At 47.4% G+C, this 24095-nt stretch overlaps 2 protein-coding genes across 5 annotated transcripts in view; both read left to right on the top strand.

Annotated features, from left to right (window-relative positions):
• Nucleotides 1-3348: 3348 nt before the first annotated feature.
• Nucleotides 3349-12295, top strand: TPRKB (TP53RK binding protein). 2 transcript variants are annotated; one of them, XM_006775267.2, is made up of 5 exons: nt 3349-3438; nt 7765-7924; nt 9847-9969; nt 11276-11452; nt 12169-12295. In XM_006775267.2, exons 2-5 carry the CDS (start codon nt 7784-7786, stop codon nt 12253-12255), a joined length of 528 nt encoding a protein of 175 aa, XP_006775330.1. In that variant the 5' UTR covers nt 3349-3438; nt 7765-7783; the 3' UTR covers nt 12256-12295. The 2 variants fall into 2 exon arrangements, with proteins under 2 accessions (XP_006775330.1, XP_015426988.1); XM_015571502.1 differs by lacking the exon at nt 3349-3438 and adding an exon at nt 3471-3894.
• The window catches only part of LOC102759258 (putative N-acetyltransferase 8B), a 25874-nt gene continuing 5156 nt past the window's right edge, over nt 3378-24095 (top strand). Inside the window, exons 1-2 of one of the 3 annotated variants that reach the window (XM_006775266.2) lie at nt 3378-3438; nt 16664-17404. In XM_006775266.2, the coding sequence (XP_006775329.1) occupies nt 16727-17404 (678 nt within the window). In that variant the 5' untranslated portion in view covers nt 3378-3438; nt 16664-16726. Of the gene's footprint in view, nt 3439-15990; nt 16123-16663; nt 17663-24095 lie in introns of those variants that run through there. The other 2 variants (XM_015571501.1, XM_006775265.2) reach the window with 2 other exon arrangements.

Here is a 24095-nt window from a genome sequence, read left to right on the forward strand (position 1 = left end):
AAAGCCGGTCTGCCATAATTAAGTTTATTCTATATAAAAGGCTAAGTTGACTTGCCCATGTGCAATACATATAAAGCTCTCGCTGGCGCCAATCGCACGCATGTGTTTTGATCTGTCATTGTTGATCGTGAATTTGGTTGACACTTCTATAGAGAAAGGGCGAATAGCGATATTAAAATATTTCTTCTAATTAATTTCCTTTCAATGTGCATGAATTCGTGCACCGGGTCACTAGTTTAAATATATGCTTATGTCACCACTTCTTGATTTTTCAATTTATGATATTATCTGTTGACTTCTTACAGTGGGAAGATAAGGATTTAGCTTTTTCACATCATCTACCCATACACAGAATCTACTTTTAACTGGTCGAGGCCTTCACTAATCAGACTCCCAGCTGGTTCTTTTTTAATTTTTATTTATTCAAAATATCTTTAATTTTAAAACACCCAGCATTCAGTACCAACTTAGAATCCAGATTTTTTTAAATCTCCCTGCCGGCTGCCCTCAGAGTGCTCATAGTCAGGAACAGGGCCACTTTGAGAGTGGCATGGAGATGGGAAACCAAGGGGAAGTGGGGGCTGCCAAAGACCCAGACACAGGTCCCATTTTTGGGGAGCCAGTTGGGGTGCCTGAAGGGCTGGCAAGAACCTAGTGCTGTCTTGGTCGCTGGTTGGCCCACTGGCCTCTCCTCAGCATCCTGTCCCTCCTGAGGCACCTGGCACAGATGCCAGGTGGGGCTGTGTCCAGGTGATGCCACGTGGGTCCTCCGCCCAGGAAAGGCAAATAGGCCGCTTGCCTTGGGGTCCAGAGGAACAGCAGGTAGGTTTCCATGCTTGAGCACATTCCCACAGGATAGGCTGCCAGCATGCTAACTGCCCAGGTAGGGTGGTTGCAGTCCATTTGTCTTGCCCAGGGGCTGTCGGGTGGTAGGGTAGCTACTGTGCCAGCCAGTAGGTGATGTACCTCCCGTGATTTCCCTGGACCCAATGATCTTTTTACCACCTGCGTTAGGGTGAGAGCAGGGCTAGGTGGGGACTCCCCAGGCACCCAGGTGTGTGGTGGTGGGGTGGAGGGTGGGGGGACAGCAAGACAGGTGGCCCCAGGATCCTGACCTTGGGTGAGAGGAGACCTGGGGGCACCCCTGACTCCAGCTGGTTTTTCTTTTCTTTTTTGTTTATATTGAATTTGTTGGGATGATACTGGTTAATAAAATCATGGTTAACAAAACCTGTTAAGAAAACAGGTTTCAGATACACAATTTCATATCCAGCTGACTTTTCAAAGCCTCCGCTATATAACACTCCACTCTTCAGTGAGCCGCCATTTCCCGAACACTGTGTTGCACATATTTATGCCACTCTGTCTTTCAGATGGTTTGCATAGCTGTGAGGGCTCTCCTGTGGTCTCTGAGCAAAACATTCTCGCTTTGAAGCCCCATCCCCTTCGTAAAGCCTTCGTTCCCAGCTGTACTTCCCTACCGATTAATTTCTTTTTGTACAAAGTACCTTATGTCACTGTTTGGCATTTCTTTCATTTATATCTCCTGTCGCATGAAACACAAGTTCTAAGCGCCATCTCAGATTCCTTCAACCCTCTCCCTCTTCCCTGAAGCCATCATCTGCCACTTGGACCACAGTCTTTTTTTTTTTTTTTGCGTTGCCAGCTAACCTTTTTCGCTCCCTGGGGTTAAGCTGGACCTGCATGGCCCTTACGACCCCCACATCAAGCCCTCTGTCTTCTCAGTCACCCCTCCACTTTAGAGATAGAGGAAATGTCACTCTACAGGCCACAGGGTCTGGCTTCTGAGCTGCTACTGAAGGATGAGATGATGATCAGAAGTGTGGAGGCATCAGTTCCCAAGTGGGGAGCCTTGATTAACAGAACAAAATACAGGAGGAGCCTGGCAGCTGATTCCCCCTTTTCATCCCCCTTCAGTGGACGACTCTCAGGCACGGTTTTTCCTTTCAAGCCGTCCAGAGAAAGGCAAGCCTGCTGAGCGCGCACACAGCCAAACCAGCGGGTGTCTCGGCTCTGGCTCCTTGTGAAGTCTCCAGGGAGGTAATCCTGGTGCCATCTTGCTTTGCCTCTTGACTTGCTTCCCTTTCCCGTTTTCCTCACCCTCACCTTGCTTCAGGCTCTGCTTTCCGGAGTGTTTATTCATCAACTTGGCAGAGTCATAGTTTTGAGTGTTCAACCATACATCTTCTTTCACTCCACAACGTGCCCTAAAATTAACAAACTTTAAAGTTTTAAGTCAACTTCTCACCGTACGTGCGCGCCCGCACGTGGTATTTTGTGGAAGAGCCACACTCAAGGGGCCAAAGAGCCGCATGTGGCTCGTGAGCCCCAGTTTGCCGACCACTGCCCTAGCTGGTTTGGCTCAGTGATAGAGCCTTGGCCTTGATTCCAGTCAAGAGCACCTGCACTTATCTCGGTTGCAGGCTCCTCCCGCCTGTGCCCTGGTCAGGGCACCTGCAGGAGGCAACCCAACACACGGATATTTCTGTCCCTCTCCCACGCGCTCTAAAAATCAATGGAAAAAATATCCTCGGGTGAGAATTTAAAAAAAGAAAGATAAAATCACTACCCCTGCCGAAACCGGTTTGGCTCAGTGGATAGAGCCTCGGCTTGCGGACTGAAAGGTCCCAGGTTCGATTCCGGTCAAGGGCATGTACCTGGGTTGTGGGCACATCCCCAGTGGGAGATGTGCAGGAGGCGGCTGATCAATGTTTCTCTCTCATCGATGTTTCTGACTCTCTGTCTCTCTCCTTTCCTCTCTGTAAAGGATCAATAGAATATATTTTAAAACACACACACACACACAAAAATTTAAGAAAAAAAAAGAAAATCACTACCCCTGATTCAATTTTTAAAAAACAATAAAATAAAATACAGCCTGTGTAGGGGATTGCCTCCTCTCTTGGAGGCTGATACATTTAGGGATGATTTCATTAATTTGTCACGATCTCTTCTTATCCAAAGCAAATCTGCGAGCTGGCCCCTAGGAGATCCTCCCTAAGTGACCGCGCCCAGAGCAAGAAGGAAAGTGAGTCCCGCTTGCCCCCAAGAAGAACTGTTGAAGCTCGACCAGCGGAGGAGTGTGGAGTTCATCCTGGCCAGTGCTTTGCACAAGAAGTGAGGACATCTCGTCCAAGACCCAACAAGGGTTAGGGACGAGGCTGAGACTCGCACCCAGGCCTCAGCTGCCCACCCGCGGGTCCTTCCAGCCCCCTCGCCGGAAGTGACGGACGGAACCCGGCTGTCTGCGTCTGGGGCCCCCTTGGGCAGAAAGATCTGCGGAAGGGCGGGCGGGACCGGAGGCCGGAACCTTCCTTCCGCGGGGATCCGGAAAGAAGCTGACCGGAGGAGGGCGGGGAGAAGGCGCCGCTTTGTTTCCGAGGGGACGATCTTCCGAGCCGGACGCGAGAGGCGGCGGTGAGTCCCCGTGGGAGCGGGTCGGGCGGGCTGGGGGTGGGCCGGTGCTGGGCCGCTGGGACCGGGACCTTTGAGACGACGCCTGGCGTTCCCCGCGCCTCGTTTATGAAGCGCCTCCCGAAGCCGGGCCCTGGGATGCAGCCCGGAAGTGACGGACTCGGTCCCCCTTCAAGGAGCGCACAGCCCGGGACGCGAGACGCTCCCGGTGACTGCCGAGTGTGACTAGGGCCGAGAAGGAGCCCGTGTAATAGAGTCCAGCTCGGAGTCGCTGCTAAATGGACTCCTGACAGCGGGCTGTAGGGAGGAAGGAACTGGGTCGGTGGCCCCTGTCCCAGAGGCAGAGCGGGGGGCGGCGCGGGACGGCCTTTGCGGCCGCGGAGAGCGAGGTCCGGAGCGGAGCCCGGCCGAGAGGGGAGCGCGGTTCTCCCTCAAATCAATAAGTAGACATATCCCCAGGTGAGAATATTTTTTATTTACTTTTATTTAAAAAATATTTTTATTGATTTCAGAGAGGAAGGGAGAGGGAGAGAGACACTAATGATGAGAGTCATTGATCGGCTGCCTCCTGCACGCCCCCCACTGGGGAGCGGGCGGAGCCCAGGCACGTGCCCTTGAGCGGAATGGAACCTGGGACCCCTCAGTCCGCAGGCCGAGGCCCCATCCATTGAGCCAACCCAGCCAGGGCGAGAAAAGAAAAGAAAATCACTACCCCTGCTTCAGTTTTTTAAAAAATAATAAAATAAAATAGAGCCTGTGTGGGGGATTACCTCCTCTCTTGGAGGCTGATGCGTTCAGGGATGATTTCATTAATGTCGTCCCGATGGTACCTGAGGCTGAGCGCCGTCCCAGGGGCCAGGAGGTCCCGGTCGGATTCCTTGCTGGACCCTGATGGGGCGTGTGCAAGAGTCAGCCAATCGGTGATTTTCTCTCATCATGGATGTTTCTCCCTTTCCCTCTCTGAAATCAATAAAAATGCATTTTTAAAAAAATATATTTTATTGATTTTTTACAGAGAGGAAGGGAGAGAGATAGTTAGAAACATCGATGAGAGAGAAACATCGATCAGCTGCCTCCCTCACACCCCCTACTGGGGATGTGCCCACAACCCAGGCACATGCTGTTGACCAGAATCGAACCTGGGACCCTTCAGTCCGCAGGCCTTCGCTCTATCCACTGAGCCAAACCGGTCTCGGCTAAAAATGCATTTTTAAAAAGAGGTAAAATTGTCAAGACTTTATGGATTAGATATGCTGTTTAAGTGATTCGATTCTAAATTTCTGGCCTGAGTGAATTCAAAACGAATTCCTTTTCCTCTAGTGTAAACACTGAAACCACAGGAAGTATTTTTTCCTCCATGATTATATGTACTTAATAAATTTTGTGTGCTCTCTGTAGAAAACTCAGAACATACACACAAAAATTTTTTATGTAGGACAGTAAAAAATTTATAATCCAACTACCCAAGATGGCCATTTTTGGAGTATTTCCTTCATGTTTTTGTTTTCTGCATCTTTTTGTTTAACTGGGAATATATTCATTACGTCTTTTTATATCTACTTTTTCCCCATTGGACATTATCATGACAATAAAGATTGAACTGGTATGTGCCAGAACATTATTTACAGATATTTCTTTTCCTGATTGTAACAGAAAAAGTCAGATGTAATTCCGTCAAGTTAGAGATAGTTTTTCGGTGTATTTTCCTTTAAATTTGTGTGTGTGCACCTTTTATAAAAACCCATGACTTGTGCTTAATTCTGTTTTGTTTTCCAATCAGAGGTTTTTATTTAATGTTATTTATTACTATTTTATCTTTACTCTTTAAGACTATAGGTGGGTTTTTTAAAAAATATTTTATTGATTTTTTTACAGAGAGGAAGGGAGATGGATAGAGAGTTAGAAACATCAATGAGAGAGAAAAATTGATCAGCTGCTTCCTGCACACCCTCCACTGGGGATGTGCCCGCAACCAAGGTACATGCCCTTGACCGGAATTGAGCCCAGGACCCTTGAGTCCGCAGGCCAACGCTCTAGCCACTGAGCCAAACCAGTTAGGGCAAGACTATAGGGGGTTTTTTTTGTTGTTTTTTAAAAAAATATATTTTATTGAATTTTTACAGAGAGGAAGAGAGAGGGATAGAGAGTGTGAAACATCGATGAGAGAGAAACATCCATCAGCTGCCTCCTGCACACCCCCTACTGGGGATGTGCCCGCAACCAAGGTACATGCCCTTGACCGGAATCGAACCTGGGACCTCTCAGTCCACAGGCCGACGCTCTATCCACTGAGCCAAACCGGTTTCGGCAAGACTATAGGTTTTAATGGTTGTTTCGTCACAACCAATCCCGTTTCTAGCTAATAGGTTTCAATGTGTTTTTTTTTTAAAAAAAATTCTTTATTGATTTCAGAGAGGAGGGGAGTGGGGGAGATAGAACATCAATGATGAGAGAGAATCATTGATCGGCTGTCTCCTGCACACCCCCCTCTGGGGATCAAGCCTGCAACCCAGGCACGTGCCTTTGTCCAGAATCAAACCTGGGACCCTTCAGTCCACAGTCCGACGTTCTATCCACTGAGCCAAACCAGCTAGAGCAGTTTTCAACTTTTTACTGTTAGAATGAGAGGGACCTCTTATTACATAAATTCTCAGATGTCCAATTTATTCCTTGAGAATGAGTTCTAGAAATGGAACCTACCAGGTGGAGAGAGAACATGAACCTATCAAATTGCCTCACCCAAATATCTAATTAAGGCTTTGATTGAAATTGTTTTAAAGATCAAATTTTTACAAGACTTTGTTTTTCCATCTAGGTTATAGTTATGTCTTTCTCATTATTCAAACTGTCTCTTATGCTTCTTTCATGTCTTTGTATATACCCTTCCCTTTCCTTGTTAAATTATGTCTAAGAAAGGGCCAGTATTACTGATTATTTAATAATGTGCCTTCTCTGCTGAAATTCCATGTGTGAAATGACTTTGAGTCATGTCACACTTTTATTTATAAAATTTTCTCCCTTTTTTTTTTTTAAATATATTTTATTGATTTTTCTCAGAGAGGAGGGGAGAGAGATAGAGAGAGTTAGAAACATCGATGAGAGAGAAACATCGATCAGCTGCCTCCTGCACATCCCCCACCGGGGATGTGCCCGCAACCCTGGTACATGCCCTTGACCGGAATCGAACCAGGGACCTCTCAGTCCGCAGGCTGATGCTCTATCCACTGAGCCAAACCGGTTTCGGCAAAATTTTCTCCCTTAATATGTGTCTAGGTTTTGCTAAAATACAAAAAAGTGGTGAGATCAGAAAGTTTAAAAAGGCCATGTGGAAGACAGGTTTTGAAACCAGACACAGTGGGTCCGAGGCCACCTGTCACTACTTGAGCCAAATTAAGCAGAGATGGGGTTGGATTATATATGAGCGTTCATTCCATAATGCTGGCTGTATGGGGAGACCAGTCCGTCACCCTGGAAATTCTGCTCTGACCCCCCCCTTGCCAGGTGGCTGTTTATATACTACACACAAGGGAGAAGATAGCTAGCAACATGCAGCCATGAGCTGCACGTGTAGCATGAAGAGGGGAGGGTAAAGTCTGCTGTCCGGCCTTCAGGAGCTCAAAGTCCGATAACAAGGTGGCTAATCTTTTATGATGTTACAAACAGCTCAGCCGGTTCCTGGGGCTGGAGAATGGTCAACGTTCCTGAGGGAAATTCCTAGTGGGGGTCAGGGTCTGGGCACAGCAACCAAATCGAAGCATGTCCTGTCCTTGGTCTGTTCTCAAAATGTATTTCTTTTCTGAGTAATGGGCCCATTGAGGTATCTTTTCTTTTTACAATCTTGTTTCATCCTCCAGTTTCCCAGGGTCTATTAGAAAACTTCTTCTCTATAGTTAGTAAGTGGATAATTATTAGACAGCTGTGGCTCTATTATTACATGCCCTTCCCCAGTCTCAGTTCTGTTAACACTGTAGGTAACTTATTGCCTAAAGAATTCCTGATATTCTGCTCCTAGTCAGCTGCTGGGGAGCTGCCCTCACCATGCCTCTGAGCTGCCTCACCTGCACAACAGGGCATCGGGCAGCAGCCACGACCCTCTCCCAGTAAAGGCAACGACAGACCCTCTCCCAGTAAAGGCAAGGACAGAGAGCTGAGCAGGAAGGAAGCTAAGATCCCATGAGGAAGCCAGAGGTGCTTTTGGGGTGGATTTTTCTAGTTTAGCAGTTGTACCATTAAAATTTTTAAGTTTATTAGCAAGGATGTTTGTTATAAATTCTAATGTTAACTTTTAAACAAAAGAAGTTTTTTGGTCTTTTTGGTTTTATGCAATAGAATCCTGCTTATCTAGGAAATGCAGTTAACACATCAGCTGGACCTATTTCCGGAATGCAGGGTGACCCTTCTGTTATTTAAAGATGTAAAAAATGCTGGAGACTTGAGAAAAAAGGCCATGGAAGGTGCTATTGATAGTTCATTGATAAACCCTACAGTGGTAAGTACAAGTGAGAATGAATGAGACATACGGGCATTTAAGAATATGTTAATTTTTCATGATGTAATAGGCTAGCCTAAAATTGCCATCTTTGGGTAAAAAGTTCTTGTCCAAGCTGTGGAGTGGAGTCAGACTTGGGCAGCCTTAAGTTTAATAGTGAATAGAAGCTGAAGTTTCAGGCCCTGCACTAGGAGGTGGGAAAGGTGTGGTCTGGCTTCATAATGCAGATGCCTGGATCTCCATTTCTCACCTGAACTGGAAAATCTCTGCTAAGGGGCATCGTATAGCGCTGACGAGCACACGCTGTGGAATCATGTTGCAGGACTTCATCCCGACTCTGCCAGTGGTTAGGACTTGGCACAAATGGTAGCCAATGACTATATAGTGTTTACTCTGTTCTGGCATCATTCTAAGTGCTTTACATATACTAACTCACTTCACAACAACTCTGTGAAGTTAAGTACTATAGGATTACCCACCTAACAAAACACTAAGAGTCGTTGGTAAGTGACACAGCTGGTATTCAAACCCAGAGATTTGCTACTTTTGTTTCATCTACTGCAGGTGAATAAGTATACTGATTTCCTAGGGTAGTTTTAAGAATTAAAGGATAATCCTACATAATAAAAGAGAAACATGTAAATTGACCATCCCTCTGCTAGGCTCACCAGCCCATCAGGAGTGAGTATGCAAATTAACCCAACAAAGATGGCAGGTTAATTTGCATACACAAGTGCCAGGTGGAGAGCACAGCGGAAGAGCTGGAGGCTTGGGGAGACATGGCTCCCTTGGTCACTCCCAGTAACTGACCAGGCAGAGAGGGAGAGCTGGTGGCTTGGAGGACTTGGCAGAGTGGGAGGCCAGGGATGGAGACAGAGCAGGAAGGGAAAACCAAGATCACGGGGAGCACCAGGAATTCTGGGAATAGTAGTTCTGTTGGCAGCCCCAGGACCGGAAGCAAAAGCACAGAGTGCGGGGAGCACCAGGAATGCAGGGAATTGTAGTTATGGTGGCAGACGGATCTCCTAGACACTAGAGCAGCGGTTCTCAACCTGTGAGTCGTGACCCCTTTGGGGGTCAAACAACCCTTTCACAGGAGTCACCTAAGACCATCAGAAAACACATATATAATTACATATTGTTTTTGTGACTAATCACTCTGCTTTAATTATGTTCAATTTGTAACAATGAAAACACATCCTGCATATCAGATATTTACATTACAATTCATATAGCAAAATTACAGTTATGAAGTAGTAACGAAAATAATTTTATGGTTGGGGGTCACCAAAACACGAGGACTGTATTAAAGGGCTGCGGCATTAGGAAGGTTGAGAACCACTGCTAGTGTCTTCTATATTCCTTTAAACCATTCACTGAAGAGAAATTGAGAATTCCTAAAACTTCCAGGAAATCTCCACCAATGAAGCAAAGAAAAAAAAAAAGCCTCTATTATTCTGTGAGCAACAAACCAAACTGAGTTGGGGTCTCAAGACAGTTCGCTCATATGATTGCAAAGACAGACAGAAACTCCCGGATTGGAGAGGGTGCAGGTCGGGCTGAGGGACCCCCACACCCTCCAGTACACGAATGTCGTGCACCAGGCCTCTAGTAGAAGTATAAAATGTTTAGAATATGACCTTTCCCATAATATTAGCCCTTGATAAATGTTATTTTTAATTTGTTTTACTATTTAAGTTCATTGCAGCTTTAAAATTCTATGATTTTCTGAACACCCAGGTCCTTGAGATAGCAATTTTGAAAGTATAGTTTATAGGAACTGTGATGAAGTAAAACAGCCTGACCTTGGAGTTATCATGAGATAGGGCATGCGACTTCAGAGTACTCCAGATTCTCTGTGTGTAATTCTTTTTGGTTTGTTTGTTTTGTGTTGTGTGTTTTTTGGGTTTTTTTTTTGGTAGATTGTCGATCCATTTCAGATACTTGTGGCAGCAAACAAAGCAGTTCATCTCTACAAACTAGGAAAAATGAAGACGAGAACTCTGTCTACTGAAATTATTTTCAACCTGTCCCCAAATAACAATGTAATTAATATGGATTTTACTTAACTTTATTTCTGCTCTCCTTGTCATGATGAGTGTTCCCCAGAATTCCTGTAAGTCTATTGTTAGTAGCAAACCAAAGGAGTAGTGAAGAGAGGTCTGGACAGAGAGTTAAGGTTTAGCTCTGCCTTTTGCTAGAAAAATAAGCTTTGGACTCACTTTGCATTTGAGCAAACAAAAGTTTTGCTAAATTAAGTGAGCATAGTTTTATCTGTATAGGATCAGGAAGATCCCTCTAAGTGACATCTGAATCTAAATGATAAAACAATAGGCATGGATATTTGAGGGCTATCGTATGCATTTTTAATTCTTCCTGTAAACTTGAGGGTAGAACCCATGTCTTCCATTTACAAGATGCCTGCCTGCTACCTATAACATCCCTTAACACATGCTCATTCCCACACTCTGTGTAGAAAGAGTTTGTGATTTCAGATACTAATAGTAACTCAAAAGTTTTGAGCTAAAGACATTCCACATGTGGCACATAAAAATAAAAAATAGCTGAAATTTTGCTGATGAAGTTTTAGTATTACCACTACTATTAATAACACAACCAGGTACTATTGTCATCAAAAGAAAACTTAGGAAACCTGTGGTATGGTTTAAAATACAGATGTTTGAAATATTCATGAAATGCATGATAATAGAATCCCCCAGTACCTGGAGGAAAAATTACCAGGTAATTATTGTTTCTTTGAGAACATTTGAAATAATTCAAGAAACTATTCGATTCAGTAGACACCTGTTGAGTTTGTCCCTGTGCTAGTCAGTTCTAGGAACAGAAGGAACAGGTACATCCTGAGGAAGGCAGGTGAACAAGACAGAAGTCCAAATGCCCTAAGATCAATGATACGATGGGAATGATAATTCACATCTGTGGGAACAGCAAAGAACAATTTTTCTGTAAGGAGGAGGGTGCAGGAGGGAGTGACATTTGAACTGCACCTTGAGGGTGAGGGCACTCCAGGCAGAGCACGAACAGTGAGCACACAGGCAGTGAAGTGTGACACAATGGGATCTCCAAACAGTCTAGTCGGCAGGAGGCAGGACTGAGGGTCACCGGCCGGAGGAGGGGTGATTGGTGTGCCTTGGGAAGAAGTTTGAGCTTGATTCCACAGGATGAGCAAGGAGTGCTGTAGAGGCAGAGCTGGTAGATGTTGGGAAGGGATAATTGAAGATAAAAACTAGGCAGAGAGAACTCCCAGGATATGAAGATACCCTGAGCAGGAAGAACGATGGGGAGGTGCGTCAGACACAGAAACTATTGCTTCATTGTCTTTCCCCCCAGATTTCAGAGGCTTTGAAAAAATTCGGTATCTCAGCAAATGACACTTCAGTTCTAATTGTTTACATTGAAGATGGAGAAAAACAAATAGATAAAGAAGACCTGATAGCTAAGGTAGAAGGTCAGCAAGTTTCCCTGAAAAATCTTCCTGAAATAACAAATATTACAGAAGTCAAAAAGGTGTGTAAATCCAAAAAGGTGATAGATAAGGAATGATACCAATGCTGTTTGCTATTGCTAACCTATGCTGCTTTTTTCTTTTTCGAACTTTTTTTTTCAATCCATTGATTATTTTTTTTAGACAAAGGAAGGGAGAAAGAGAAACATTAATCCGTTGCCTCCCATATGCTCCCTGACTGGGGATAGAACCCACAACCTAGGTATGTGCTCTGACCGGGAATCAATGCTCCAACCAACTGAGCCACCCAGCCATGGCATTTTTTTGAACTTTTAAGAAAGGTTAACATAATTTCAAATTACTTGAAAAATTATTATAGATGCGAAGAATTGGAAGAGGCAGGTTTGTGTAAAATGTAATTATAAACTTGGTTGATAAAAGCATTTTCCAATTAAGAAAGAATAGACAACTTTAGATGTCAAGCTTACATAGTTATATTACATTTGTAATATAACATAAATTTAGTATGAAGCTAGTGTGTATGCCTTTAAAACTGGTACAAATTTAGTTTCTGTGTTTAGAGAGCTACCACCATAATTTCAATTTAAAGGGCACTTTTGACATATGTGATGCATCTACTTTGCATATTTTAGTCACATATTAATTTCATACTGTTATCCCAATAATTGTATGATAAATGATTTCACTTACAGGTTTGTGTAATAAAAGTAGTGCATGAATATATTAGAATGCCATAATTTGTATTTTATTTTCATAGATATATAAACTATCTTCACAAGAAGAAAGGATTGGGACATTATTGGATGCTGTCATTTGTAGAATGTCAACAAAAGATGTTTTGTGAAATGTCAGAAACATTAAAAATGTTCAGCATTTATAAAAAACGTTGCTTTTTCTTTTCTTATAATAAAACTAGAGGCCTGGTGCATGAAATTTGTGCGGGGGTGGCGGATGTTCTCAGCCCGACCTGTGCCCTCTCACAATCCGGGACCCCTTGGGGGATGTCCAACTGCCGGTTTACAGGCCTAAACCAGCAGTCAGACATCCCTCGCAATCTGGGATGCTGCATGCACCAGTGACCATAATTTCATACAGGTGAAAGGCATCTTGCCGCCCTAGCTGGTTTGTCTCCATGGATAGAGGACATGATAGAGGACAAAGGGCCCCCGGTTCGATTCCAGTCAAGGGCACATGCTCGGGGTTGCGGCTTGATCCCCAATAGGGAGCATGCAGGAGGCAGCCAATCAATGATTCTCATCATTGATGTTTCTATCTCTCCCTCTCTCTCTGAAATCAATAGAAATATTTTTTTTTGAAGGTTTTAAATCTAAGGCTGTTCCCAATACATAGGGTAGGGTCCCTAGGCCTGGCCGGTGATCAGGGGCCAATCTGTGAGGTGACCGGTCGGGCCAACCCCCACTGGCACCTGCCTTGGCTGGTGGTACTGGTGCTTCCTGCTGGCTGGCCCCGCTCCCTGCTGCCGCCACCGGTTGCCTCCCTCTATGGCCCCTACTGAGGGCAGCTCCTCAATTGAGCATCTGCCCCCTGGTGGTCAGTGCATGTCATAGTGGCCGGTCGTACCATCATTCAATCAATTTGCATATTAGGGTTTTATTATATAGGATTTATATGTGTTTATTATAGAAAATTTTAAAACAATGGTATAACGGGGGGAAACCTATTTCTACCTGTTAATATTTTCAAAGATAATCACTGTTAGTGTTATTTGTTATTCTAGTCTTCTATTTCCATTCAGATATATTTTATCTATATATATAAAAGCCTAAGCAACCAGTCGACAATTTGACCAGTCAGCCGATTAACAGTAGCTGTGATGCACACTGACCATCAGTGGGGAGACAATCCAACCTGTAGGTTACCTTGCTGCTCTGGTTCGGACAATTGGGACTGGGCAAAATGGGCCAAACATGCCTTGGAACCCTCCTTTGATCCCTCCCCAGCTGGCCAACCTCCTGCGGCCCCTCCCCAACTGGCCAGCCCCATTGGCCCCAATTGGGACTGGGTGAGACGGGCCAGATACGCCCTGGAGCCCTCCCTGTCCCCGATCTTGCACTGATGGGGTCCTGGATTGCAAAAGGGTGCAGGACAGGCCGAGGGACCCCACAGGTGCATGAATCCATGCACCAGGCCTCTAGTTTTTATATAATTGGAATAGTAAATGCAAACATTTGTTGGATGTCTACAAGGTACCAGGTTTTTGCCTTAGTAATTCTTCTTAATATATATTTTATTGATTTTTTTTTTTACAGAGAGGAAGGGAGAGGAATAGAGAGTTAGAAACATCGATCAGCTGCCTCCTGCACACCCCCTACTGGGGATGTGCCTGCAACCAAGATTCATGCCCTTGACCAGAATTGAACCCGGGACCCTTGAGTCCACAGGCTGATGCTCTAGCCACTGAGCCAAACTGATTAGTGCTGCCTTAGTGATTTTATAAACACTAGCTCATAACACTTTTTGGGATAGATGCTGTTATTACCCTCATTTTACACTCGGCCACTAAAAGATTATGGTAACTTGCCCAAGGTCCTACCACTAATGTAAAATCATGTTTTATAAGTGATTTGGGTTTTTTTCTCATTTTGATTGTATCAGTCAAGGTAGACTAGGTCATGGTTGGCAGACCTTTCTGTGAAGGGCCAGATAGTAAATATTTACAGCGTTGCAGGCCAAATGGTCTCTGTTGCATCTACTCAGCTCTCACTGTTGTAGTGCAGGGGCATCCACAGACCGTACATGAACGATGAATGTGGTTGTTTTCCATTAAAACTGGAAATAAGTGATGGGCAGGATGACCGAGGACTGTGGTTTGAGGAGTTCTGGGTTAGATTAGGCTGCAATTCTGATCCCTAAAGCTCATTGGCTTCACATGACAAAGCTCCTTGCTCACTCTGTGTAGCCAGCGTGAATCGGCAGGAAGACTTGCAGTGACTCTGGGACCCGGCTGGCTGAAGGCCTCATCTCAGCGTGTGCTCTGTGGGTCCTTGCACAGCTGGAAGGAACACGCTCAGGGCGGCTCCTCAAGTGCAGGAGCACACAGCTAACGTTTCCTGCATGCACTCTGCTAAGCACTTTAATGCACTCCCTCAGTCTTCATTACAACCCCAGGGGATTTTGCCAGCGGAAAACCAGACTTGGTCTCTCAAGTCTATTTTAAAAAATTTCAAGTGTACAAAACCATTGCAAATATTTGAAAGTAAGTTGCAGTCCTTGTGGCACTCACCCTGCATTGTGTTTGTCGTGGCTCTTCGTCTCCTTTAGAACAATTCTTTTAAAAAAGGTAATGCTGAGATTGCTTTAAGAGTACTCCAGATGTCTTTCAGAATTCCACAATCTGGAATTGTTTGTGATTTGAATCAGTTTAAATATTCTTGGGCATAATAGATCGATTTTGTGTCCTTCCTGTATATTTTAAATAAATAACTGCATGTTTCCCCTGAAGCTGAGAGAGGCTGCTCCCCTCAAAGCTCAAAATGCTGTGGTCGGGGTTAAGTTTCAGATCTGTGAGACCCCAGGTGCTGTGCTCTTCCCGTGCCCCCACAAACACGTTCGTTTTATTGCTGTGTAACATTTCGCATATGTAGTTCCATTATTACACATTTGTGTTGCTTTCTAATTTTGCCTCCCCTTTGCAAGTAAATCTTGGTACATGTTTCTCCATTATTTTTTAAAATGTATTATTGATTTCAGAAAAGAGGAAAGGACGGGGAGAGAGAGAAAGAAACATCAATGATGAGGGAGAATCATTGATCTGCTGCCTCCTCCACGCCCCACAATGGGGATCAAGCCCACAACTCGGTCATATGCCCTGACCAGGAATCCAACGTGACCTTTTGATCCATAGGTCAACACTCAGTCACTAGCTACGCTGGCCAGACCATTTCTCTTTAGAACAGCTTCCCGGAAGTGGAATTACCCGGGATGAGGATATGCATTCATTAAAGGCTTTTAATATAAGACAGGTGCTATGTGCAGTTCCGTAGGTCACATGATTTGCCTCCTTTGTCAAAGGTTACATATTAAAGCTACAAACTGGCTGTCTGCCCTGCGCACTGGAATAAGGTGGGGAGCGGACTCTGTTACCCAGGAGGTCATTGTGGTTCACCTCTCCCCAGTCCTGAACTGAGCCGTCTCAGGGGAAGGGTCTTTAATCACCCATCCACTACCCCAACACACACTCAGAACTATAGGGACTGCTCCTAAGTCTGTGCTGCCCCTTCAGGCTGTCCCAGAAGCTGCTTCCCCAGCTCCCAGATAATGACCTTCTTACAAAAGTGAAAGAACAGGCTCCCTGCCCAGCTCCCTGACACGGGTTGATGATTAACATGGCCAGGAGCCAGCCAATGAGTGGGCTCCAGGGCCTGGTCCCAGGGCTAGAGCCAGCCCTGCACAGTCTTCCCAGAGGCCAGTCAGAGGCTGAGGGAGGAGGCCGGGCTGAGGCCACCTGGATATTCGAGGCTTTTGTGGTGACAGGTGAGAGGACATGGGTGGAAGGACGGGGCTCTGAGTGTGGCCTGCAGCTCCGGACCCTCCTCTGGCTCTCAAGCCAAGGCCAGGTTGGGTGTTGGGCTCTCGGGCCAGCTCAGCAGCCTCCACCTTTGCAATCAGGGGGGAAGGAGCCTTTGTGGAGACCTGTGCTTGGGGACACAGGCTTCCTGCAAAGTGCGGACCCTGGCAGAGGCACCAAAGGGTGAGGGGATAGAGCATCAGCCTGCAGACTGAAGGGTCCCAGATTTGATTCCAGTCAAGGGCACGTACCTCAGGTCCAGACCCTGGTTGGGGTACATGCAGGAGTCAACCAATCGATGTGTTTCTCTCACATTGGTATTTCTGTCTTTCCCTCTCCCACGCTCTCTAAAAATCAATGGAAAAATATCCTCGGGTGAGGATTTTTTAAAAAAGGTTGGGAGGGGAGGAGTGGAAGGGAGGGTACATGTATCTGTTGTTTTATCAAATTCTCAGAACAACCTCAGAGGCAGGCTTTGATTTCACACTGTTGTACAGATGAAGAGGCTCAGAGAGGTTAGGCAACATGCCCAAGGTCACACAGCTAGAAAGGAATGGAGCCAGGTCAAATGAAAGGCTTTCTGACCCTGCACCTTCTCCCAGTGGCTGTGTCCTACTTCCCGGGGCAGCAGCAGAAAGACAAGCCCTTGACAGGGGCTCTGTGGCTCCCGGGAGGTGGGAGATGGGGGTCTCACTTGGCTTCCTCTCTCTTCCCCAGGGCTGCAGGAAGGGCGCAGGGACGCCTAGCTCTCTCTGCTGGACTTCGAGGCTCAGACCCACCAGTCCCCATGGCTCCTTGTCACATCCGTAGATATCAGGAGAGCGACCGCCCATGGGTCCTGGGCTTGTTCGCCCGGGGCATGACTGAGCACGCCCCCACCACCTTCCGCCACATCCTGAAGCTGCCGCGGACTCTCCTGCTCTTGCTTGGGGGGCCCCTCGCCCTGTTTGTGGTCTCTGGATCCTGGCTCCTGGCCCTCATGGCCGGCCTCACCCTCCTGGCTGCCCTGAGGTTCCTGGCCAAATACCCCTGGACCCAGTATGTGTCCAACTGTTTGCGCACAGACATGCGTGACATCAGCAAAACCTACTTGAGTGAGCCAGGCTCCTGCTTCTGGGTGGCTGAGTGTGAGGGGCAGGTGGTGGGCACGGTGGGAGCTCTGCCCGTTGGGGAGCCCACCCTGCGGAAGGAGCAGGTGGAGCTGTTTCACTTAAGCGTGGCCTGGGAGCACCGGGGCCAGGGGATAGCGAAAGCCCTGGTCAGGACCGTCCTGCAGTTTGCGCGGGACCAGGGCTACCGTGAGGTTGTCCTCAGCACCAGCATGCTGCAGTACTCCGCCCTGGCCCTCTACCAGCGCCTCGGCTTCCGCAAGACCGGCCAGTATTTCCCCTCCAAGATTAACAGGCTATCTGCTATTCATATAGTTCATTTAACCTACCGGCTCCCCTCTGCTCATGCGTCTCAGGCACCAGGGCAGAGACAGGGCCTGTGAGCTGTGTCCTTGTGGATTAGTCAGGACCGGACAGGCTCTGCCGCAGTAACAAGCTCACCCCGAGTCTCCTGTGACATCTCAGTAAAGCTTCTGTTTGTGAACATCAGCCCCACGGGATGGTGGTGGTTCTGCTCCATTTAGTCTTTTTCAGATGCCTCTGTTCCGTTTATCTACTGACACAAGACTATTGCATAAAATCAATCACAAAAGAATAATAAACATTTCCGTAGCCGAATTCTGTGAGTCAGCAGCGTAGATGGGGCTTGGCTGGGCAGCTCTTTGGTCTCGGCTTTGTCCACACGTCCTGGGTGGCTGGTTCCCGCGCCGTGGGGTTGGCTGAGTGACAGGGTGCCTGGGCTCTCCTCGGTTCCCGCAGGCTCGCTCAGGCATGGCTTCGAGGTGACTGAATGAGCCCAGGGGAAGCAGAAACAAGCAAATGCATTTTCAAGCCTCTGCAGGTGTCACACCTGCTAACATCCCAGGCTCAGCGGGAAGAAAGTGACCCACCTCTTTAGCGCTGCAGGGACCCTGGCAAAGGGACTTGGAGAGGAGTGGGGTGAGTCCAGGTGAGAAGTTGGGGTGAGTCCAGGTGAGAAGTTGGGGTGAGTCCAAGTGAGAAGGTTGGGGACAGGGAGACTCTGCTGACGGGGAAGAAGGCAGCGACAGAGTGTGGGATGCTGACTTCCAGGCTAGACCTGCCAGTCATGGGACCCTGGTCGCTCTGGCTGGGACCAGTCACAGGGCCCCACAGGTCTGAAGGGTGGCTGGGAAAGTGGTGTCCTGGAAGGGAAGTGGGCCTGGCCAGTTCCTCAGATCTGCCACCCCTGGGACCCCGCCTTTGTCTCCAGATGCCCGGAGGCTCCAGATTCTCACAGGTGCCTTAGACCGAACTTCCTCATCTGGTGGGACTGTCTGATCCATTGTGAGGTGGGCTCGGGCCCAGGGCGGGTGTGTGCAGCCCCCTGCACCCTTCCCAGGTGGCGCATCACCGACATGTGTGGCTCACAGGTGATCTGGAGCCTCTCACTGGGTCCCCCCAACCCAGAGGCTGCTGCTTAGGAGCTAGTGAGTCCCTGATCACCCAGGAGATCCAGGTGCCCTTTCAGGTGTGCCTTGTGACACACAGGCCTCCAACCCTGCAGTGTGCTCTGCTCCTGGCTGATCTCCGACGTTTGGCCAAGGCCACAAACCTGCTCACTCCTGCCAGCTCGCTTTGTAACAAGCACATCACCTCGGAATGGGGACCAGGAGCAAAGTGGCTCCACCATGCATGTTCTTGCCCAAACCCTGGGCCTCAACCTTGTCCCTTTATTTAGGTCTCTTCTCCCTGGTCTGGGGTCCCACACAGGCCCCTCTGTCAGCCCATCCTCCTCCTACAGGCCTGCACCCTACAACTTCCCCTTGATGCTCAGAAGACTTGACCACTGTTTAACTGGCTCCTGCTTCTGGGTTTTCAACCAAACGTCTGTGCCCCCTCATTGTGTTCCAGCTGCAATAGGTAACGGCAGGGACTGGGGTCCATTTCCATGAGGGGGGCAGGAAGAGGCAGGGGCCTGCTCCCATCAGCTCCCCTGGGCCCAGTCACGTGGCCTCGCAGGAGGAGTTCCCGCGTGGGCACCACTGATGCTGGAGACCAGGGAGTTCACAGTGAACCTGATGAACTGAAAGGCTTTTCAGGTAACAACTAAATGGCCTTACTGATTCCAGACAGACATGGTGCATGCCCTGCAGGAGTTTCCAGACCCAAGGGAGCTGAGGAGGGACCAAGGAGGGGCAAGGGCAGATTCGTGGTCATGAGTGGAAGGATGAGGGAGTTACTGACAACATGGTAGGACATCAGAAGGGCACTTACCCCCTCGTGGGTGAGGGCTTCCCAGAGCAGCCAGGGTTTCTGCTCCTAAGCCAGGAATGTGTCACCCAGCCAGTGTGGCTCAGTGGTTGAGCATTGACCTATGACCCAGGAGGTCACCATTTGATTCCTGGTCAGGGCACATGCCTGAGTTGGGTGCTCAGTCCCCAGTGAGGGACATGCAGGATTCTCATCATTGATGTTTCTCTCTCTCTCTCTTTCTCTCTCTCTCTCTTTCTCTCTCTCAAATAAACTAACACATCATATACATATACATATACATATACATATACATATACATATACATATACATATACATATGAACGTGTCCATCACCTGCTCCAGTCCCCTGCACGCATTGCCCATCTCCCGGTCTTTTAGTGAATGGAAGCTCTTGCCCTGGCCTGGTGGCTCAGCTGGTGGAGTGTCGTCTGTGCACTGAAAGGTGTGGTTTCAGTCCTGGTCAGGGCACATACTGGGTTGTAGTTTGGGTCAGGAAGCATCAGGAGGCAACAGATCGATGTTGCTTGTTCGCTCTCTCACACCCTCCCTCTCTCTCTAAAACAGCGGTTCTCAGCCTGTGGGTCGTGACCCCTGTGGCAGTCGAATAACCCTTTCACAGGGGTTGCCTAAGACCATCCTGCATATCAGATATTTATATTACGATTCATAACAGTAGCAACATTACAGTTATGAAGTAGCAACGAAAATAATTTTATGGTTGGGTCACAACATGAGGAACTGTATTTAAAGGGCCAGAAGGTTGAGAACCACTGCTCTAAAATCAATAAACATCATCTGGTGAGGAAAATAAACAAACAATTGGAAGCTCTCTTTCTGCTTGAGGCCTTCGCACATGCTGTTCCCTCTTCTGGAACGCTCTCGTTCAACCTCTCCTCTACCCATCATCCTCTATGTCTGTTCAATTCCTACACTTTTCAGCAAGGGGCGGGGATAATGGGCTGAGGAGGCAACCCTTGAGGAAGCAGTTCTTTCTGCTGTCATGCTGGCAGGTACAGCTGTTTATTCCTGCTAATCAAAGGGTGGTTCTCAGCCACAGCAGGACATTGCCTGGATGCTTGTGAAAAACAAGTGGAAAAAACAAGCGTGGTTGAAACCAAGATGGCGGCATAGGTAAACACCGGAAATTGCTGCCTCATACAACCACTTCAAAACTACAACTAAAAGACAAAATGGACATCACCCAGAACCACAGGAAGGCTGGCTGAGTGGAAATTCTACAACTAGAAGGAAAGAGAAAAGCATACTGAGACTCAGAGGAGCTGCGGAAGCAAAGTGCAGAGGTACGGAGGCTGGAGCACGCGTGGGGAAAGGTGCTGGCACCTGAGGATGCGGTTGTCTTTTTCAATCGGGAGGGAGACACATGCTCCCAACGGCTCTGAACTCCAGTTCCAGGCGAATCTCTGGGGACCCAGACTCATATAGGGAGAAACTGGACTGGAAGGCGGCTTTCTCTCAGAGGTGCTTACAACGATTACCATGGGACACTGAGACACGGGGCATCTTAGGGCAGGGCTGAGGATCAGCCATAGCTGTTTGCTCCGCCCTGTTGATTCCCTGAAACCCCACCCCACCCAAGCTGTGTTCAGAGGCTTTAGCATATGAATGACCTGGCCCTTTGCAATCTGAAAATTACCTAACAAGCTGCAGCTGGGTCAGAGAGACCCAGAACATCCAAAAGAAGGCCCAAGGCCCCACCCACAGCAGCTTGCCGGCGGACTGAAGGGTCCTGGGTTCAATTTCGGTCAGGGGCACATGTAAGGGTTGTGGGCTAGGTTCCCAGTAGAGGGCGTGCAGGAGGCGATAATTCTCTCTCATCATTGATGTTTCTATCCTGATCATCGATGTTTCTATTTCTTTCCCTCTCCCTTCCCCTCTGAAATCAATAAAAATATTTTTTAAAAAAGTACAGATTGGTAGTCACAAAATAGTCCCGGGGCTGTAAAGTACAGCATAGGGAATACAGTCAATGACACTATAAAATACAGTGTAGCTATGTCTGGTGTCGGGTGGGTACTGGAAATAGCAGGCGTGGGGGAGGATCAATTTGTAAAGTATGTGATTGTTTAACCACTATGCTGCATGCCTGAAACATACAAAACCATTGTGAATGTGAACTGTAACAGAACAATAAAATAACATAAAAAGACTCCATTGGCAGGGAGTGTGGATTTGATCTGGGGAAGATGGGCCAAGGAGTAAGCAGCCTGGGTGGCCTGGTCTCGGTCCCGCTGTTGGCCACATCAGCCCCCTCACCAGGGAGCAGGAAGCTTGGACCTCAGACGGAGCAGCGGCCCCTGGGAGGCCGGTGCCATGCTGCATTGAGAAGAAAACTGCCCAGGATTAATGCTAATGTATAAGATTAACCAGTGGGCACAAGAAGCTTCGTAACCATGCTTGTTTTTTTCTTTTTTCTTTTCTTTTATTTTTTTAATTAAATCTTTATTGTTCAGATTATTACAGTTGTTCCTCTTTTTCCCTCCCATACCTCCCCTCCACCCCGTTCCCACCCCACCCTCTGCCCTTACCCCCCCACACACACACTGTCCTCATCCATAGGTGTACGATTTTTGTCCAGTCTCTTCCCACAGCCCCACACCCCTTCCCCCCGAGAATTGTCAGTCAGGAGGACTGGATTGTCAGTCCACTCCTTTGCTCAGGGTAAATCTCTCAAACAAGCTGCAGCTGGGTCAGGGGTTATAAATTGGGTGAGGCAGGGTCTTACGGAATCACCAGGGCGGAGCGAACAGAAATGGCTGCCAGTCAGCCCTGCGACCAGGGAGGTCCCAGCATGGGACCAATGATCCCTGCAAGCCGCCCCCAAGTCCCTGTCCTGATGCCAGACAATCCAGTTCCTCCTGGTATGTGTCTGTGTTCCCCAGAGCCTCGCCTGGCACTGGAGCTCAGAGGACGCCGAGCTTGTAAGTTCAGTTTGTGGTGCTGGCCTTCTAAGAGGAACAGCTGGGTCTCTAGCAGCTTCTGTGTCTCTGCACCCCAGTCCACACTGGTTTTTACAGCCCGTAGCTCTTTTCCCAGCTCTGGGACCCTGGGCTGGGGGTCTGGTGTGGTGTGGGACCGCTTGCTCCTCCGGGTGCCCTCTGCAGGGCCATCTCCCTCCCGATTAAGAAAGCCTCACACGTGGTTCCGGCCCAGCCTCTTCCGAGCTGCCGCACCTCCTCCCAGCCTCAGTGAGCTTTCCTCTTTATGTCTCTAGTTGTAGGACTTCCATTCAGCCAGCTTTCCGGCGGTTTTGGATGATGGTTGCTCTGTATTTTAGTTGTAATTTTGATGTGGTTGAGGGAGGCGGCAAGTACAGACACACCTACGCCGCCATCTTCTGAGCTCCTGTACCATGGCTTTTTATTTTAAATTTGTTACTGTTTAAAGTAACGAATTACATAAACCTCCTTCCCCCACATTGACCTCTCCCCCATGGCTTGGTAAGAAGGGGTGCAAAGCTGTCAGGTGGATGCATCTGTGTCTGAATTGGAGGAGGACGGACACTTGCATCCGGCTAGTGGCCTGTGGGTAACGAATTAAACTGGAGCTCAGATGGATGCACCAGATGTGATAGATAAGCAATGTACTGTGAGGCCGGAGACCAAAACAGAAGATTATCAATACAGTTTGGGGCAGTGGTTCTCAGCCTTGGCCGCACATTAGAATCACCTGGGAATCTTTTTAAAATCCTGATTTCTGGGCCTCATCCTCCAGAAATTCTGTTTCTTTGTTAATAATGTTGTGGCCCCACCCCATAACAAAGGAACAGAATCTCCGGAGGACGAGGCCCAGAAATCAGGATTTTAAAAAGATTCCCAGGCGATTCTAATGTGCGCCCAAGGCTGAGAACCACTGGCTTAGAGGGTTTGCCAAGGGGGGCGGGGAACAGGGACTGGTGATTTACAGTGTGCATGTTTCCTTTCGGGGCGATTAGCATGTCCTGAGACATAATATAGGTGATTGTACCACAGAATGAATGTACTGAATGCCACGGGACATTTTAAATAATTTTATGCTGTTTTTAACCCCTTCCCCGGCAGAAACGTGTATACACGTTTTCACAAAATGTTCTTTTTTCAGTCGTCGACGAGTATACTCGTCTAAAACTTTACCTTCAAAAACCATTTGCATTCATTTTTTTGTAGCATTTTCAAGTGTTACACCCCAAATGTCTAGTTCAACGGAAGATAGTGAATATGAACCTTCCCTCAGAAGCTTGAATACTTCTGATAACTCTGCCAGTTCATCAGACAATGACTATTTCTCGACAAGTGAGGAGGAGGAGGGGGTTGAGGGGAGAGTTTGGAGAAGCCTCGAGTTGTCAGAGGAGCGTATGAATGCACCACCACCACGTTTTCCTTTCACAGGAAATCCTGGAATAAAGATTGATGAAAACCCAGCAGAATTGAGTCCATTTGAATTCTTCAGTCTTTTTATTGATAAAAGGATTATTGACTCTGTACTGGTAGAGACTAATCGTTTTGCTGAACAAACTGGGCAAGATGATTCTTTGTGGCGCCCTGTAACAGAGGCTGAACTTTTTGTATTTTTTGCCATGAAAATGCTTGGGGGTATTGTGAAAATGCCAGAAGAAGAAATGAACTGGTCACATGATGAACTGCTTGAAAGACCAATTTTTCGGCAGCTAATGACTATGAAACGGTACAGTAAGATAAAGCAATATCTTCATTTTGTAGATAATGAAACTCATGATGCACAAACTCACCCTAACCCAAAATTGTATAAGATTTATGATGTATTCATGACATTGTGTGAGAACTTTGAGAAATATTA

This window comes from Myotis davidii, unplaced genomic scaffold (assembly GCF_000327345.1).
Source record: "Myotis davidii unplaced genomic scaffold, ASM32734v1 scaffold247, whole genome shotgun sequence".
NCBI lineage: Eukaryota > Metazoa > Chordata > Mammalia > Chiroptera > Vespertilionidae > Myotis > Myotis davidii.

What these genes read in the sequence shown, in the direction of transcription:
- TPRKB (XM_006775267.2), top strand. Translation starts at nt 7,784, where the DNA reads ATGCAGTTAACACATCAGCTGGACCTATTTCCGGAATGCAGGGTGACC. An exon ending in ACCTGTCCCCAAATAACAAT is followed by an intron (nt 9,970 to 11,275) that starts GTAATTAATATG and finishes CTTTCCCCCCAG; the next exon opens with ATTTCAGAGGCTTTGAAAAA. An exon ending in ATATTACAGAAGTCAAAAAG is followed by an intron (nt 11,453 to 12,168) that starts GTGTGTAAATCC and finishes TTATTTTCATAG; the next exon opens with ATATATAAACTATCTTCACA.